This window comes from Molothrus ater, chromosome 19, assembly GCF_012460135.2.
Source record: "Molothrus ater isolate BHLD 08-10-18 breed brown headed cowbird chromosome 19, BPBGC_Mater_1.1, whole genome shotgun sequence".
NCBI classification, from domain to species: Eukaryota; Metazoa; Chordata; class Aves; order Passeriformes; family Icteridae; genus Molothrus; species Molothrus ater.
The window spans coordinates 1,215,327-1,234,377 of record NC_050496.2 but is presented as its reverse complement, the minus strand read 5'-3'; the positions used below and the strand labels follow the sequence as shown (position 1 = coordinate 1,234,377).

The 19,051-nt window shown below is 56.1% G+C and overlaps 1 protein-coding gene across 5 annotated transcripts in view; it reads right to left on the bottom strand.

Moving 5' to 3' along the window:
- Positions 1-18,412, bottom strand: part of SHISA6 (shisa family member 6) — a 198,837-nt gene extending 180,425 nt beyond the window's left edge. For all 5 annotated transcript variants that reach the window (XR_008508718.1, XR_008508717.1, XR_008508716.1 and 2 more), the window contains exons 1-3: positions 18,356-18,412; positions 17,356-18,266; positions 7,627-7,787 (exon numbers count right to left, since the gene is read on the bottom strand). Coding sequence is in view for 2 of the 5 variants with exons in the window: in XM_054516860.1 (XP_054372835.1) it covers positions 7,627-7,787; positions 17,356-18,035 (841 nt within the window). In the remaining 3 variants the exon portion in view is untranslated. The remainder of the gene's footprint in view (positions 1-7,626; positions 7,788-17,355; positions 18,267-18,355) is intronic.
- Positions 18,413-19,051: the final 639 nt, after the last annotated feature.

Genomic DNA, 19,051 nt, shown 5'->3' with positions numbered 1-19,051 from the left:
AATGTTGCTGCTCTCCAGCCCCTGCCGAGCTCACTGGCAGATAAATCTGCACTGGGGATGTTTTGTTGTCTCCTGTGCCGCAGTGGGGCAGATTTTAATCTTTTACACAGATTACCCTGAAACTGCCCAGCTCAGGGGAAGGCTCAGGAGAGCAGAACAAACCAATACCCAGAGGAGGCAGCTGGTGAGGCTGAGGGAGGCTCTGGGAGCCCAGGCTGTGTCCCTGGGCAGCCAAACCTCCCCCAGGTGAACACCCCCAACCCCTGGCAGCCCTGCAAGGGGGAGGCTGGGTGCCCGAAACAGCAAAGTTAGGGAAAGATAAACAAATAAATATTTGTAGCAGTCGCACAGATCCATCTGGAGCTGGGGCAGGTGAGGTGTCGGCACTCCAGCTCCTTCTCCTGCCTTTCCAATCCCTTCTCCTGAGTGCCTGGGGTCTAAAGCTGCTTGGGACAGCAGCCCCAAATTCCCAGGGACAGCAGCCCCAAATGCCCAGGGAGGCTGGAAGCTCTGCCTGAGGACACAGGACTGGAGGAGCATCTCTCTGCAGCCATGGCCAAACTGAGGATCCTAAATCCTTCACCCCACAGAGTGGCTGGTGTCCAGTGTGAGGATCCTAAATCCCTCAGCCCACAGAGCAGAGCAGTGGTGCCCAAGGTGAGGATCCTAAATCCATCACCCCACAGAGTGGCTGGTGTCCAAAGTGAGGATCCTAAATCCCACGCCCCACAGAGCAGCTGCTGGCCAAGCTGAGGATCCTAAATCCCTCACCCCACAGAGCAGAGAAGTGGTGTCCAAGGTGAGGATCCTAAATCCCACACCCCACAGCACAGCTGGTGTCCAAGGTGAGGATCCTAAATCCCTCACCTCACAGAAAATCTGGTGTCCAAAGTGAGGATCCTAAATCCCTCAGCCCACAGCACAGCTGGTGTCCAAGGTGAGGATCCTAAATCCTCCACAGAGCAGAGCAGTGGTGTCCAAAGTGAGGATCCTAAATCCCTCAGCCCACAGAGCAGAGCAGTGGTGTCCAGGGTGAGGATCCTAAATCCTCCACAGAGCAGAGCAGTGGTGTCCAAGGTGAGGATCCTAAATCACCCCATAGAGAAGAGCAGTGGTGTCCAAGGTGAGGATCCCAAATCCTCCACAGAGCAGAGCAGTTTTGCCCTCTCAGCCCCCCCACCCTCTGGGATCCTCCCCTTGGCAATGACATTTCAGGACACCGCGCATTCCTTCCCCTGGGAATGTTCTGAGGAAGGAGCTCTGGCGTTTTGGGGCGGCCCAGAACAGGCATCATTAACCCTTTGGGGGTTTCCTGGGAGGCACTGGGGCTCCCCATGCCAGGGATGTGCTGGCAGGAGCACAAATGGAGCAGCTCTGACTCGCCCCAGCTCCCACAAACCCTCCCAGTTCCAAAGCTGCTCCTGTTCCTCTCCTGTCAAATGCCGGGAAATGGCAAGAGGAGCACGGAGACAGCAGAGCCCCGTTCCTGGAACATTCTGGGCATTTTCCAGGTGCTTTCCCTCATTCCTCACCCACCCGCACCTTGAGCAGTTTCTCACACCAAGCGCAGGGGCTGGAAAGGGCCGGGGATCGTTTTCCACCTGCTTTGTATTGCCCTGAGCAGCTGAGAACGACAGCACAGAGTGCGAGCAGCAGGGGCTGGGAGCCTCGCACACATTCCACACACAGACCCTGGCAAATCGATCCCAGCAGTGCTGGGGATCGGGGGAGAAGCTGGATGATTCCAGCAAGGAGGAGAGGAGGGGTTTGGAGCAGAGCCCAGCCGGTCTGGGGGAAGGGAGAGAGCAGAAGGGGGAAAGAGGGATGAGGGCAAGGCACTGAAACCCTGGGGGAAGCTGGGCCACCCGGGGTTTAGGAAAGGCAGTGATCACCTGGAATAAACCTGGGTCACCTGGGCTTTAGGGAAGGCACTGAGAGCCTGGAGGGAATCTGGAATTCCCTGGGCCTTGGGGAAGGCACTGATAGCCTGGAATGAATCTGGAATTCCCTGGGCCTTGGGGAAGGCAGTGAGAACCTGGAGGGAATCTGGAATTCCCTGGGCCTTGGGGAAGGCACTGATAGCCTGGAATGAATCTGGAATTCCCTGGGCCTTGGGGAAGGCATTGATGAGCTGGAGGGAATCTGGAATTCCCTGGGCCTTGGGGAAGGCAGTGAGAGCCTGGAGGGAATCTGGAATTCCCTGGGCTTTGGGGGAAGGCAGTGAGAGCCTGGAGGGAATCTGGAATTCCCTGGGCTTTGGGGGAAGGCAGTGAGAGCCTGGAGGGAATCTGGAATTCCCTGGGCTTTATGGGCAGGTTCTGATAACCTGGATCCCCTGGGGTTTTAGGAAAGACACTGAGAACCCAGAATGAACCTGGATCACCTGGGCTTTAGGAAATGCACTGATAACCTGGAATGAATCTGGATCCCCTGGGCTTTAGGGAATGCACTGATAACCTGGAATGAATCTGGATCCCCTGGGCTTTAGGGGAAGGCACTGAAAACCTGGAGGAAATTTGGACCTCCTGGGCTCTAGGGGAAAGTTCTGGACCTGGACCCCCTTGGGCTTTGGGGGAAGGCAATGATGAACCAAAATGAACCTGAATCCCCAGGGCTTTGGGAGAAGCTTCTCATAACGTAGATCCTCTGAGTTTTGGGGGAAGGTTCTGATAAATCAGAGGGAACCTGGATCCCCTGGGCTTTGGGGGAAGGTTCTGATAAACCAGAATGAACCTGCATCCCCTGGGCTTTGGGGGAAGGCACTGATGAACCAGAATGAACCTGCATCCCCTGGGCTTTAGGAAAGGGCAGAGCCCTGCTGAGCCCGTGGGGAGCAGGCCCAGGGGCACAGAGCCCTTTCCCCATGTGCTGCTCAGGCTGGAAGCGCTCCCCACGCTGCCCTGGGCTCTCCTGGAGATGTTTGCCACAATTCCCATGAAGATTTAAGGCCTGCCCTGCATTTGTTCACGTTCAGAAGGAGCTCAGAATGCGCCTCTGGGTGCGAGGCACTGCTGAAAGCAGCACTTTGAATGCCTCCATCTCTGGAACATCCTGACTCAAGCTGCTCATTAAAAGCCTTCCCCAGATAGATCAGGCTAATCAGAGCCCTGGCCTGTGCTGTTTGCTGCATTCCAAGTGGGGATCCTGGCCATGAGGTCTTCTCCACACCTGCTGCAGGTTCCAGCACAGGTGAGGAGCAGATTTTAACCCTGGGCAAAGTGTCCTGTGCTCAGCCCTCCCCTGGCACCTCTGGGGCTGGATCCAGAGCAGTGCATTCCCTGGACCCAGAGAAATGCATCCCTGGATCCAGAGCAGTGCATCCCTGGATCTGGACCAGTGCAGAGGCAATGGGATATTCTGAGAATGGAGAGGCCAACTGAATATACAGAATATAAATCTAGGCCAGAGTCTTGTGGTGGTGTTTGAGGGTCCTCAGGATGAGGGAAGAGATGAGAATCTTGACTCCATGTTTCAGAAGACTGATACATTATATTATATTAATTATATTATATTACTACACTAAAGAAAGAGAAAGGAGACATCAGAAGGATAGAAAAGAAATGATAATAAAAACCTGTGACTGACCAGAGTCCTGACACAGCTGGACTGGGATTGGTCATTAAGTCAACACAATTCACATGGAAGCAATCAAAGATGCACCTGCTGGTGAACCATCTCCAGCCCACATTCCAAGCAATCTGATAATCACTGTTTACATTTGTTTTCTGAGGCTTCACAGCTTCCCAGGAGAAAAATCCTGGTGAAAGGATTTTCATAAAATCTGTCAGTGACCCCAAACTGTGTGCCACACACAGCCTGAACCCCAACCACCCCAAACTGTGCCCACAGGGACACCCTGGCACAGAGCAGCTGGGGCTGCCCCTGCATCCCTGGCAGTGCCCAGGGCCAGGCTGGACACTGGGGCTGGGAGCACCTGGGACAGTGGGAGGTGTCCCTGGACAGTGGGAGGTGTCCCTGCCATGGCAGGGGTGGAGTGAGATGAACTTTGAGGTCCCTTCCACCCCAAACCCCTCTGGTTCTCCCCGAGGTGCTCATCAGTGGATTTTCACCTGTGGGTGCAGATGAGCCCCACTGGGTGCCCTGCAGGGACAGCACCTGTGTCCCTTGTCCCTGCCCCTCCTGGAGCTGGCAGTGACCGTGGCACTGAGCTGGGGACACCCTGCAGCCCCAAGGGTGGCACGTGCCACACTCCCTGTCATCCTCTGCCCCTGCATCCCTGGCAGTGCCCAGGGTCAGGCTGGACACTGGGGCTGGGAGCACCTGGGACAGTGGGAGGTGTCCCGGGGATATGGGAAGGTGTCCCTGGGACGGTGGGAGGTGTCCCTGGGGCAGTGGGAGGCGTCCCTGGGACAATGGGAGGTGTCCCTGGGACAATGGGAGGTGTCCTTGGGACAGGGGAAGGTGTCCCTGCCATGGCAGGGGTGGGACAGGAGCTTTGCCAGGTCCCTCCCAGCCCAAACCAGCCTGGAATTCCTCTGGAGCAGCAGTGGGACGTGGACTCCTCTCTGTGCCCCCAGCAGGACCTGCCCAGGCTGCCCTGCTGGGCCCTGCAGCTCAGGCACAGCCAGCTCCGTTTGTCACTGTCACCACAACCATCCTGCCCACGGACACCAGGGCAGCCTCACAGAAAATGAAGCCAAGGTTTATTTAGCAGGACTTAGGGGCACCCTTCCAATTATAAGTTGGGAAGCAGAAGCTCCAAGTCAAACAAGCACCAGGCTCCATCAGCCCCCGTGCAAGGAGGACAAACCTTCCTGGCTGCTTCTCTCTCCTGCTCTGGGCTCCTCAGTGAGCCACAGCCACCAGCCCTGTGCTGCTTTCCAGCCCTACAGCTCTGGGCTCCTGGAGCCAATTTGCAGCCCCAGTGAGCAGTGCCTTGCCTGGATCCTGCTATTCCATATTGCTGCCTCTTTTTCCTCCAGCTCTCCCTATTACCTTCTTTTTTTTTTCTTTTTTTTTTTTTTTAATTTTATTTTCCCTCTTCTTCCCCTTGTTCCCCAAAACAAGCATTGCTGATTTTTTTTCTCCACACCAGCTCTATTCTATTTAAGATAGAACACATCCTTGTTTCCCATACTTGTTTTCCTCTTTTTCCTCAGCTCTCCCCATTTCCTTTTTTTTTTTTCCTTTTGAATTTTCTTTTTCCCTTTATTCCCCTTGTCCCCCAAAACCAAGCATTGCTGATTTTCTACTCCACACCAGGGCTGACCAGCTTTATTCTATTTAAGCTAGAACACGTACTCGTTTCCAAAGTTTTGCTTCTTCCCAACTGGAAGATTTTACCATCCACTCACACAATTTCCTAATCCCAGCAATAATCTGAAATTTAGCTCATAACTGAGCACAGACACCTCAGGCATTGCCCTGCTCTGACCATAAAACATCGCAATCAAACATTACCTGTAAAGCTGTTTCATGAGCTGTGATCTCTGTGAGTGATCAGCTCTGTCTGCTGGGATCTGTGAGCTGATGGTGGCCCCAGCTGAGCCAGGAACGAGTTCTTTGGGGCAATTCTCCCTTCCCAGCTGTGCCAGGGGCTGCTGAGGGCTCAGTCCAGCTGAGCTGTGCTGGCAGAGCTCCCCTTGGTGCCTTTGGGGATCTCTCCTTTTCCTGCACTCCCTGCGATGGCTTTTCCCCCTCACACAGCCCAGCAAACATCACCCAAGCAGGGGCTGGGTGCTGCTCACATCCTGCCTGTCCCTTCCTGGCCTCTTGTCCCCATCCTCAGGCAGGGCCAGCAGCTCCTGCCCGGGTGCTGTCACTCTGCAAGGTCTCTAATTCCCATTTATTTGGCATTTTCCTGCTTGCTAATCAACTTTTTCTGTTAGTCCAACCACATCATAAGGTGTGATCTGCTCACAGCTCTGTGCTCTGGTCCTTCCCTGCCTCATTCTGCCCCAGAAAGTCTCAAAAACCCCTTGGGATCCTTAGATAACAGGCAGGGGTCCTGCAATCAGCATTTCCCCCCAGATCTTCCCATTTATCTCCTCTCAGGTTTGCAGAGCCTGAGCACAGCCCCTAAGCCAGACCTGCAGCACCCAGCTGGTGCCTCCAGCTGCCAGCCAGGAATTCCTGCTGCCCTTTCCTTCTGCATCCGTGTGCCCTGAGCAGCAGGAGCCAGGCAGGAGACACAGAGCCTCCAGAAGGAGCTAGGGGCATAAAATCCCAGCATTATCCCAGAAAGAGTTAATGGCACAGAATCCCAGCATTATTCCAGAAAGAGTTAATGGCACAGAATCCCAGCATTATTCCAGAAAGAGTTAATGGCACAGAATGCCAGCATTATTCCAGAAGGTGCTAATGGCATAAAATCCCAGCATTATTCCAGAAAGAGTTAATGGCACAGAATCCCAGCATTATTCCAGAAGGTGCTAATGGCATAAAATCCCAGCATTATTCCAGAATTTGTCAATGGCACAGAATCCCAGCATTATCCCAGAAAGAGTTAATGACCCAGAATCCCAGCATTATCCCAGAATGTGCTATAATGGCACAGAATCCCAGCATTATCCCAGAAAGAGTTAATGGCACAGAATCCCAGCATTATTCCAGAAGGTGTCAATGGCACAGAATCCCAGCATTATTCCAGAATGTGCTATAATGGCACAGAATTCCAGAATTATCCCAGAAGGTGTCAATGGCATAAAATCCCAGCATTATTCCAGAATGTGCTATAATGGCACAGAATCCCAGCGTTACTGAGGCTGGAAAAGGCCTCCAGGAGGATTGAGTCCACTCTGTGCCCCATCCCCACCCTGTCCCCAGCCCAGAGCTCTCAGTGCCACCTCCAGGTGGGTGACACCTCCAGGGATGGGCTCTCCAACCCTCCCTGGGCAGTTCCAATCCCTGAGCCCCCTTTCCATGGGGAAATTCCTGCTGTGCCCACCCTGAGCCTGCCCTGGCCCAGCCTGAGGCCGTTCCCTCTGCTCCTGTCCCTGTTCCCTGGAGCAGAGCCCAACCTGGGGCTGTCCCCTCCTGGCAGGAGCTGGGCAGAGCCAGAATTTCCCCCCGATCCCCCTTTTCTGCAGGCTGAGCCCCTTCCCAGCTCCCTGAGCCCTCAGGACTCATTCTCTGGACCCCTGTCACCCTGAGGGTGATGTCCCAGCTGTCCCTGCTCACTGGCCATAATCCCTCACTCCTCGTGTACCCAAGTGTGGTATTTGCTTCCTCCCAGGATGAAGGAGGAATTGAGAATCTGACTCCATGTTCTTAGAAGGCATTATATTATATTATATTATATTATATTATATTATATTATATTATATTATATTATATTATATTATATTATATTATATTATATTATATTATATTATATCTATACTAAAGAACAGAGAAAGGACCTCACAGAAGGTTTAACAAGATATTAATGAAAAACCTGTGATTTGTCACAGCCCCGACACAGCTGGACTGTGATTGGTCATTAAGTAAAAACAATTCACCTGTTGGATAAACAATCTCCAAACCACATTCCAAAGTGGCAAAACACAGGAGAAGCACTCAGATAATTTTTGTTTTCATTTCTCTCTGAGGGTTCTCAGCTTCCCAGGAAGAAACTCCTGGGCAAAGGGGTTTTTCAGGAAATGTGACAGAGGGAGCAGCACTTACCTGGGTTGCTCTTGGAGGTGCGTACTGGTGTGTACTGGTTTTTGGAGGAGGTCCTGACTGGGGTGTTCTCTTTGGGGGAGGTATCTATGGCCGAGATTGTCTCTCTTTCACAGTGTCCGATTGGGATTGGTCCCTGCTGCCTTAGGATGTCGGCCAGAGCCCTGGGGAGACAGAAAAAAAAAAGGGGGGAAAAATGTATTTTAACACAGCTAGAATTCAGTATTTCAGAATAGAATAGAATAGAGTTCAGTGTTTGTACTTGTGAATCCAAAGCAGCTGGGTTCATACCATAAACAGAGAAAAAAAAATGTGACAAAAGCAGTAATAATAAAATATAAAAATACGGCTTAAAAGCTCTGTTTCTTTCTGTGCATCTGCTGCAAGGATTTCCAGGCTTGCCTGGCTATTGTTTGGTATCTCATCTGCCCTCTCTAATTCACTTCAGCCCTGGGTTATGGTGCCTCTCCATCATCACAAACTGCTCCTGGCACACGGAGCCTCCGTCAGGAGCCCCTGCTGGCCCCAGCCCTGGCACCTCCTCACAGTGACACCAAAACCCCCCTGCCCAAGCCAAACTCCCTTAAAACTGACTGAGACCAGGATCTCCCCACCCTGAAATCCCTGCTCAAACAAAGCTCCAACCCCAGCAGTGCTGGAAGTGGTTTTTAAAGGAGAACCACGAGGCAGAAAAATGGATTAACCAGCTTGCAGGGCTTGATGTCAGCACAGCTCTGAGCCTACCTTGGGCTCTGTGCTCAGCAGGGATTGCTTGCATGGCTGAGCTCTCCCTGCCATTCCCAGGGAAAAGCAATGGCCCCCAGTGCCACGGCAGCCAATGGTTTTCTCCTTGGACACTCCAAGATTTTTTCCCTCTGTGAAAAGCAATGGCACCCAGTGCAGCTGCAGCCAATGGTTTCTCCATGAACACTCCAAGGTTTTTCACCTCTGTGAAAAGCAATGGCACCCAGTGCAGCTGCAGCCAATGGTTTCCCCTTGGATACTCCAAGGATTTTCCCTCTGTGAGTATCATGGACACATGAAGTGCCCTGATTTTCCTGGGGCAGCCCCAGTTCTTTGCTGGGCTCAGGCTTTGCAGTCAGGGAGAAGGTGAAGCTGCAGGGCTGGGAGGGACCAGCTCGCCTTGCCCCTCTAAGCCAGCCCAGAACCCTCAATGTCCTGCTGTCCTCCCCACAGCCTTTTTGGCTGTATTGTCCCACTTTCCCCATTCCCAGATTGCCAACATCAATTAACAGTGTGAGTGTTAATTGGGGAGTGTTCAGGGACATGGGTGTCCCTCCTGCTGTCACCAGGGCAGCTCTGGTGGCAGCTCCAGCAGGCTGGGGGGGAAATGAGGGAAATGGGGCTGGGCTGAGGGTCTGGGGGTGCTGGATGGGAAGAGCAGTGTTCTGTTCCCAGCAGTGCAGGGGCTGCACCTCAAAACTTCACTGATTCACCTTCTGAAAATCCCCTCTCGTGCAGACCTCAACAAGGGGGTGCTAGAAAACAGAATTTCCTGCTCCAAGTCCCCGTGAGTTTGGGGAGGAGTGGAAGGAGAGTGACCAAATGGGTCTGGCAGAGCTGGGAAGGGAGCAGTGCCTGGCTGAGCTGCAGCTGCTAAAAGCAGAGCAGGGATGGAGCTGGTGGCAGAACTCCAATCACTCCAGCACAGCCAGGATTTCCTACCAAAAAAAGCCAGGTTAAAGACTCCCCTATGCTCTGTTAGTGACTGGGAAAGAAAGAGGCAGTTATTGCAGGAGATGCATTTATCCAGCCTGGAGCCAGCTCACCTGGAAGGGACAGCTCTCTCTGAGGGACAGCACTTGGGTCCCAGCCACTGCCACAGAGAGCAGCTGTGCATTATCCACGGCCTGGCTGCTGCCCCCACACCTGCTCCGTGCCCTGGGCAGCTCCAGATGCTGAGCACACCTGGGGCTGGCCTTTCCTGGGGCATTCCCGTGTTCCAGACCCTGCCAGCTGGGTCCTGTGTGCCCAGGGCTGGACATTCCTGGGATATTCCCCCTTTCCTGGGGCATTCCCGTGTTCCAGACCCTTCCAGCTGGGTCCTGTGTGCCCAGGGATGGCCAGTGCTGGGACATTCCCCCATTCCTGGGGCATTCCCATATTCCAGACCCTTCCAGCTGGGTCCTGTGTGCCCAGGGCTGGACATTCCTGGGATATTCCCCCTTTCCTGGGGCATTCCCATATTCCAGACCCTTCCAGCTGGGTCCTGTGTGCCCAGGGATGGCCAGTGCTGGGACATTCCCCCATTCCTGGGGCATTCCCACACTGCAGGGGCTGCCAGCCATGTCCTGTGTGCTCAAGGCTGGACAGTCCTGGGACATTTGTGCCCAGGGCATTCCCACATTCCTGGGACATTCCCACACTGCAGGGGCTGCCAGGCAGGTCCTGCATGCCCAGGCCTGGCCAGTCCTGGGAGGTTCCTGGTGTAGGCACAGAGTTTGGGGTAATTGGGAGTCCCTAACTGGCTACACCTGGGCAGGACAGGTGAGCAGTGTTGAGGGTAATGAGACCTGGAGTGCCCAGGTGTGCTGAGCAACCACAGAGGGAACAGAGGGCACACAGGGGCAGTGCCTGTGGCATGAAGAGTGTGAAAGGCTGGACTGTAGAACAATAAAAGGCTGCAGATGCATGAAGATTTCTTTGGTGTTAGTTGTGCCTGAACCAGCTTCCCAACAGGTTCCCACATTCCTGGGGCTGCCAGCCAGGTTCTGTGTGCCCAGGGCACACAGGAAAAATCAGATGTCTCCTGGGAAATCTGAATGCCAAACACAATTTGGGAAGTTCCAGGAATTTAATCCGGCTCTAAAGAAAACCACTTCACACAGCTGACCCCAGTGTCCAACCTGGATAATCTCTGGCTGCTGCTGTGATGTGGGCGAGGCATTGCCAGCAGTGACTGAGCCCAGAATGGGTGACACCAAATGGGTGACACCAAATGGGTGACACCAGTTCCTCTGCACACAGCGAGCCTGAAGAGAACAAAGCTGTCACGTAAAGATTTGCTGATTAAAAGCTTAAAAGGAACCTTTCCAAGGGGTGTTTCTCTGCAGAGAGATGTCACCCTGAGCACAAAGTGTCCTCAGCAGGGGCAGGACATGGCCAGGCTGCTGGGGACAGGGGGTGGCAGGAGAAGATTGGTGCCCCCAGGTGCTCGAGGCTCGGGCTGGCTGCGGGGGGGAGCAGCCCCTGGGACCCCCAGCTCCCACCTGCACCCACCCAGCTCCAGCCCCTGCTCCTCCCAGGACAATGGGGAGGCTCCCTGGAAGGAGACGAACCCAGGAGAGGCACCAGGGCTGCTGGGGCAGGCAGGGAGCTGTGCAGGACAGGGACAGAGCACAGAAAGGAGGGAAAATCAAACCAGCAGCTCTTGCTGGGTGTGCACGGCTGCGGGGATGATGCTGTGCTGGCCCAGCTCTGTCCTGCTCTGTTTGTGCTGTGCATCCCCAGGCACAAACACAGAGAGAGCGCCCAGGGCTCTCACAGTGCACCTGGGCAAGGGTGGAGCAGAGGGGCTCTGGGTTCACACCAAATCCCCTGCTCTGAGCACAGCTCTGGGGCTCTGAACTCACTGAGCAAAGCTGAGCTTGCTCTGAAGAGCCCTCACGACAAAGGAGGTTGTGGTGAGAGCACAGACCAGCCCAGCATTTATTGTGGAAGGAGATATCTGAGCCCTCCAAGCACACAGATCTGAGGAGGCACAGCCCAGCATTTATTGTGGCAGAATTCTGTGTTTATCCACCTGGGGAAGGAGATATCTGAGCCCTCCAAGCACACAGATCTGAGGAGGCACAGCCCAGAATTTGCAGAATTCTGTGTTTATCCACCTGGGGAGGGAGATATCTGAGCCCTCCAAGCAGGGCACACGCAGATCTGAGGAGGCACAGCCAGCCCATGTGAGTGGGGGCAAAGGCAAGCAGACGTGCCCTGATCTCATCTGCCCCAGAAAGTTCAGATCTTGTGTGAAACAGAAATTTTAAAAGGCGTCTGATCTCCAAAGGCACAGAGATCAACTGCTACTTAAGGATATAAGAGATTACAAAACTGAAAGGAAGTTCAGAGCTACACTGGATTCCCTCGACACCTCGTGACGGAGTTGGACTAACAGAAAAAGTTAATTAGCAAGCAGGAAAATGCCAAATAAATGGGAATTAGAGACACTGAGCTGGTTTGGTGGAGGCAGCATGGCTCCTGAGCCTGGCCTCTCGTAATGGGAGAAGTTCAAAGGGAAAGGAGAAGCCCAGAAGCATCCAGAGGATGTCAGTGGCCAGGCAGCCTCTGTGCTCCCACAGAGCCAATGTCTTCATAAAATAGACTCAGAGAGGAAAACACAGCAGAAAAACCCAATTATCAAACTGCAAACCACAGCCAGAGCTCCAGACTGGAGCTTTCCCAGTGCATGGAAATGAAACAAAAGGAAAAAGGCTTTGTACAGGTACAGGCACCCAGAGACACACACCTGGCCTGGGTTTGGGTCTGCATCATGGGACCATTGACCCTGCACAAGGACAAGATCCAGGTGTTGTCCCTGCTCAGGAGTGACCCCAAACCCAGCCAGGTGCAGGGTTGGTGTGAAACAGAACCAGTCCTAGGAACTTGTCTGAGGTCACAGGGGAGGTGCCCCTGCCCGTGGCAGGGGGTGGAACGAGAGGATCTTTAAGGTTCCTTCCAACCCCGTCCATTCTGTGATTCTGGGATTTTATGGCTGCACCTTTTTTGGTTTTTGTTAGTTCAGTCTGACCTGTATTCTGTGCAGTGAGAGGGACAGGGCACTTCAGAGGAGAGCCTCAGAAACCACCAGGATTAAACAACTCAAAGCAGGGCAAAGAGCAGCTGAAAGGCACCCGAGTGAGTCTGAGCAGAGCGAAAAAAGACAGAGCATAAAAACACATCAATGCAAAGAGACTGGAAGCAGGAGCAGCATCCAAGGAAGAAAAGCTCCTGCAGAGTCCCTGTGGCCAGGAGTGTTCACAGCACTCCCTCCCTGCCCTGGGGACCACGGGGTTTGATCCTTTGGCTCCAGCAGCAGAGAGCAGAGCTGAAGGAGCTGCCTGTGATCCCTGTCTCAAACACCAGGGCTGGAGAGAGGCACTGCTCACAACCTTCCCAGCTGAAAGCAGCTCCCTCTAGCAGCCCCTCAGCGAGCACAGGGCCCTGGGCTGTGGGGGATGCAGCCTGAGGAACACAAACCCTGCTGCATTTCGAGCTGTGTTTCTCACACAGAGCAGCAGCTCCTTGGATCTGGGAGCAGACACATCCATTGCCTCTGGTCCCTGCTGGAGTTCAGAGCCAAGGAGCAGAAACAAGCAGGAGTGGATCAATTAAACTCTGGTCTCTACATGGGCAAAGGATGTTCATTTCTAAAAGCTGGCAGTTATCACTCCCAGAGCAGGAGATGCAGGGGCTGAAGGGAAGAGCAGCACGGACCCCTTCCCTCTTTGCAGCAGCACAGATGCTGTGGGAGGAGGGTGAAGTGAAGCACAGCACGGAGCCTGTTTCCCTTCTCCCCTCCCCACCCCTCAGCCACGCTCCATGCAGGGCCAGATAAGGCCTCTCAGCAGCACACAGAGCTGCTTTGCTGGGAAAAATCCCTGTGCAGCTTCCCAGGAGAGCAGCTGGGCTCCCGCCAGTGCCCCAGGGCCAGCTCTGCCCCCGTGTCCCTCTGGCCCCAGCTGACCAGTGGGATGCACTGGGGATGCTTCAGTCCAGTTCCAATCTCTGCATCCCCAGCTCAGTGGCTGCTGCTGAGGCTAAGCAGGGGTCGTGGAGCAGGGCTGCATCTGTGAATTATTTGTGTTCAGTAGTGTGGGGATGCAGGGTCGTGGCCATGGAGTGAGAACACTCTGTGTCACCCCTTTGTGCTGCGGAAAAACTCACCCAGCTTTGAAAGAACCAGCTGATATTCCCTGCTCAGAGATTCCCTAACTCACCCCCAGACCGAAAGTAAAACAAATGCCTCTAAAATTTCACTTAAGAAATGCTGAAGAAAAGAAAACAATCCTGGCAATGAGACAAAACCAAACCATTCTCAGCAATGCACGAGGGAGCATCAGCACACACAAAACTGCTGGGTGTGAGTCTCAGAAACCAGCCCCAGCTTCCACCTGGAGCCCAGCAAAGTTCTGGCTGTGTAACCCCCAAAGCAAGAGGCAGTTCTGTACAGCCAGGCTCAAAGATCCTACACTTGCCAAAAAAATAAAAAAATAAAATTCAGTTCCATTGAAAACATTACAAGCGTTTCTGGACAATAGGAATATTTCAGCTCCTGGTTTTCAAAGCACTTCCACTTAACTGCTGTTAGAAAGGCCTGAATCAGTGCTTGTGAGCCCAGAATCACAGCAGTGCCTTGCTTTAAAGGGACGTGGCAGTGCCTGGAAACTGGAGCTGATTCCAGCTCGGAGCTGCACACGCACAGCCAGCCCTTCACTGGCAGCTCTCCTGGGGATCTGCAAACCCTCCTTCCACCAAAAGACATTGCAGGAGCCCTGCCTCCCTCAAAATGTTCTCTCTCAGTGAGTTCAGGAGGATTTTCTATACCAGCTGGATGAGGAATGGGCAGAGGGATAACATCCACACACGGCACTGCTCTGTGAGCATTTACAAGGCAATAAAATTTCCAGTGTGATCCTGCTCGTGGGGAGGTGCAGGGAAGTTCTCACTGATCTTCCCTGCCTGTGGGATACGAGCCCAAGAGGCTTTTTCCAGCCCCTGTAGCAAGTTGTGCTCATGCTGCTGCTCTGCTCCTCCCAGAGGATGCACACTGAGGTTTGATGCACTCGCCACCACTACAGAGAATTATTGTGGATGTCACACTTCACTCCAGCCGACACGACCTCAAACAGACAGAAATATCTGACCCCAACCTGCTTTCCTCCTTCCCTGTTCCTCCCCAGCAGCTGTCAGAGACAAAGACAAACCATTCCTCTCCTGGTATTTACATTCTGCTGAGAGCACCCAGAGCATTCAGCCCAGTGCAGGAGATGCGCTTCAAAATATTTAAACCCTCGTGTGATGTTGATCAAGTTCAGGTAACACAGCTCTGAAAGGTATAATCTTTTACCAGCTACCATATTATAGAAGTCAATCAACTCCTTAAAATGCTCTGGAAGTCAAGCTTCCTGAGCACTCAATCTGCCATTCATACTTCTACACACAGGTGAATCATTTCAGCAGAACTTATCTAAATAAAGCAAAGCAAGCATCAAAGAAATGAAAACATCAGGAAGAATCCAGACAAGTCTGGCAACACTGGCTCTGATTTCCAAGGGTGAAGGATCCAACCCTGCAGAAGGCTGGAGCTGGAGCAGAAGTAACATATGGACATCCAACCCAGATTTCCAAATTTAGTGTGAAGATAAGGCCCGGGCAAAGTTGCCTTGAAGCCAGAAGAGCTGGGCAGCTGGGGAACCATCCCTTCATTAACAAAACACGATTTTCTGGCTAAGCCACTTGCAGGACCCCTGCCTCTACACAGCTGTGTGTAGTTTTTAACACTGTGGAGTTAAATTCTTGCAGGGACCAGGGGCAGGTGGGATTTGGAATGGAATATGAGGGCCAGACCCTCAGCAAATGTAAACCTCACCCTCACAGTGTGTCCTCACTGCAGGGAGGAGTCTAAATAAAAAACATAACCCCAAATAAATAAAAACTGCGTCACTCATCTCTTTTTCCTCCTAAAAAACTAATATTTCTCCCCCGAGTCTCTGTTGGTTGCAGCCGAAGTTCAGCCTTAAAAATATGGTCGATGATTTCAGGAGTTCTGATTAAAAATCTTCACTAAAATCATTTTTAGCAGGCATTATCTGCTAGAGTTGAGGACTTTCCCCCTGATGCCAGCACTGCTCTTTTAAAGAAGCCTCTCACCAGTTTTTATGTTCAGACACAGGCAGCTCTCGCATTCGCGGCACGCAAGCAGCACTCATCATTTGGAGGGACTTTTTCATCATAAAATAAAAATGAACTGAGAGAGAACACGCATTTGTCCAGGAGGAGGATTGCTACAGCCACCCGAGCTTTTGCTGTGCAGCAGGATCGTGTGTGCCACAGAAAGCTCCTGTCCTTACAGCAACGAGGGGGCAGCGAGCCCGCAGGGATGGGCAGGGACGGGCTGAGACTGAGACCAGAGGGATCTAAGAGGGACCGAGTGGAAAAGGGAAAGGACAGAGCTCTGCCACCACCAGAGCGTCCCCACACAGCCCCAGCGGCCCCGGGGGGAAGGCACCACTAGGGGGGCTCTGATCCATCCCCTCTGCACATCCCAAACTTCCCCCGGGGGTTCTGATCCCTCCCCATCCCCTCTGCATATCCCAAACTTCCCCCGGGGGTTCTGATCCCTCCCCATCCCCTCTGCACATCCGAAACTTCCCCCGGGGGTTCTGATCCCTCCCCATCCCCTCTGCACATCCCAAACTTCCCCCTGGCTGGGCAGGACAGGGCAGGACAGGACAGGGCAGGGCAGGACAGGGCAGGGCAGGGAAGGGCAGGGCAGGGCAGGGCAGGACAGGACAGGGCAGGACAGGGCAGGGCAGGACAGAACCCGCGGGGTCAGAGTGGCTCTGCTGTGCTGGGGGAGCTCTGGGGAGGCTGGAGGGGAGATGGGGGGTCTGGGGGCTGCTGAGGATCCCGGGGGTAGGGAGGGAGTGCCGGGGGCAGGAGGGGGTGCCGGGGGCGGCTCCGCGTGGAGCTCCGGGACGGACTCTGGACAGAGCGGAGAGCGGGGCAGCGCGGGGCTGTCCGGGAACACTCCGGGAATTATCCGGGAGCTGTCCGGGAACACTCCGGGAATTATTCGGGAGCCGTCCGGGAACAGCCCGGGAATTATCGGGGCGCTGTCCCGGAGCTCTCCGTGCATTATCCAGAGCTCTCCCGGAGCTGTCCCGGAGCTCTCCCGGAGCTGTCCCGGAGCTGTCCCGGAGCTCTCCCGGAGCTCTCCCGGAGCTGTCCCGGAGCTCTCCCGGAGCTCTCCCGGAGCTGTCCCGGAGCTCTCCCGGAGCTCTCCCGGAGCTGTCCGCGGAGCCGGTGCTGAAGGCGCGGCAGGAGAGCACAAACGCGGCCGCGGGAGGAGCCACGGGGCACCAGGACGGGCCCCGGGGTGGGCAGTGGGATGGCCAGAGGGGTGCGGGTGGCCCTGGTGGCACCGTGGGGAGGAGGAACTCCAGGGCAGAGGACGGGAAGGGAAAATCCTTTGTCCAAGGGAACCCTTGACAGCCCTCGCAAAGGGAAAACCCTCGGATAAATGACTCAAGGGGGACCCACCGAAGCGGCAGCACAAAGGGAAATCGTTTGGCCGGGCGGCACAGCCGTCAGAGAGCCATGGCACTGGGGAAACCCTTGGAAGGGCTGGCGGGGGAAACTCATGGAGAGCCAGAGCAAAGCGCAGAGACCCGAGTGGGTGCTTCACAGGGAGACTCCTCGGGCAGAGAGCTCGGCAGGAGAACCCCTGGGCAGCAGTGTAAAAACCGAGCCCTTGGACAGCAAAACCAAAGGGGGAATCCCCGGAGGAGCCATGCCCCGGGAAACTCTCGGGAGGCTGCACAGCTGGGAACTCAGAGAGCCCTCGGGTGGGCAGCTCCAGGGTTTCTAGCTTGACAGCACGCTGTCTTCCAGGGCGAGTGGCCGCAATTTCTCACTAGAGAAACCCTGAGCAGACTCTGCCAAGGGGGAGGCTCAGCGAGGGGGAGCAGGGGAAGGAGTGAATGCTCGCGAAAGTACCTGTGAATGTTCATCTCCCGGGGCGGGCGCCGCGCCTTGTCGTAGGCCACCTTGGCAAAGACGCCGGCGATGAGCACGAAGGCGATGGCCCCGCACGAGATGTACACGGTGGCGTTGGTGCTGTCCTTGTCCGGGTCGTACTTGTTGGCGTCCCCGTCGCCGCCGTCGCCGCCGTCGGCGGGCAGGGCGCCGCTGGCCGTGGTGGGGTGGGCCCACTCGGGGCTCTTGTAGTTGCGGCACAGGCTCTGGTTGAGCTTCTCGGCGCGCTTGTTGCAGCAGAAGCGGTAGAAGCAGGTGCCGCAGCAGTAGCGGAAGCCCGTCAGGCTGTTGTTGCACTCGAACTCCTTGTCCCACTGCCCGCTCACGTCGTAGTACCCCCAGCACGTCTCGTGGGCCGGGGCCGAGCCCCCGCCTCCGGGGGCCGCCTTGCCGCCCCCCGCGCCCTTGCCGCGCCCGGGCAGCGCCGTGGGGGCGGCGGCCCCCGGGCCCGCCAGCGTCTGGTTCAGGAGCTCCCTGCCCGGCTTCGGGGTCCGCCGCGCCGCCGCCGCCCCCTGGGTCCGGTTGCCCTTGGCGCGGGGGGGCCCGGCCGCCTGCGCGGGCAGCGGCAGCAGCGGCAGCAGGGCCAGGAGCTGCAGGGAGAGCAGGAGCAGCGGCAGCAGCAGCAGGTGCCGCGGCCCCATGGCGAGGGGCGAGGCGCGGGGGGCTCGGGGGGCGGGCAGGGGCGGGGGGGGGCTCAGCGGCGCTGCCCCATGGAGCGGGGCGGGCGCGGGGGGCGCGGCCGGGGGTCCCGCTCTCGGCTCCTCAGCGGCGGCCGCCCGGCGCCGGGCGCTTCACGCTCATGCCGGCGGGCGGCGGAGCCCGGCGGAGCGCGGCTGGAGGCGGCGGGGTCCCGGCGCTGCTCCGGAGAGGGGCTGCGAGAGACGGGGAGAGGGTGAGAGCTCGGCGCGCCCCGCGCAGCCCGGCCCGCCCCCGCCCGCCCGCCCCGTGCCCACGGCCTTACCATGCCGGAGCGAGCGGGACTGCAGCGGGGCCGCGGGGCTGCCCGCGCTCCCAGCCCAGCCGGGGGCGGAGCGGAGCCGAGCCGAGCCGAGCCGGGAGCCGGGGAAGGACCGCCCACCGCTGCCGGGCCGCTCCTGACATCACCGGGACCGCGCCGCGCTCCGCCGGCACCCCGGCACCGCTCCGCCCGCAGCCCGGCACCGCTCCGCCCGCACGGGCAGCGCCCGCAGCCCGCAGCGCCCGCCCGGGGCAGCGCCCGAGCGAGGGGCGATCCGCAGGGAGACGGGAAGGGGCTGGGGCCGGCGGTACGGGTAGGGGTGTGAGAGGGGTGTGAGAGCTGGTGCGCGTCCCCCGGGATGTGGTCCTGGCGGGAATGCGGTGAGTGACACTGGAGCTGTCCCCCGGGATGTGGTCCTGGTAGGAATGTGGTGGGTGACACTGGAGCTGTCCCCTGGGATGTGGTCCTGGTAGGAATGTGGTGGGTGACACTGGAGCTGTCCCCCGGGGGATGTGGTCCTGGTGGGAATACGATGAGTGACACTGGAGCTGTCCCCCGGGATGTGGTCCTGGCAGGGATGTGGTCCCTAAAGGTGTGTGTGAGGTGAGGACCCCCTACCTGTCCGCGGAGGTGTGGTCCCTGTGGTCCCTGCGGGAATGTGGTCCCTGTAGGTGTGTGTGACCCTGTCCCTGTGCCGGG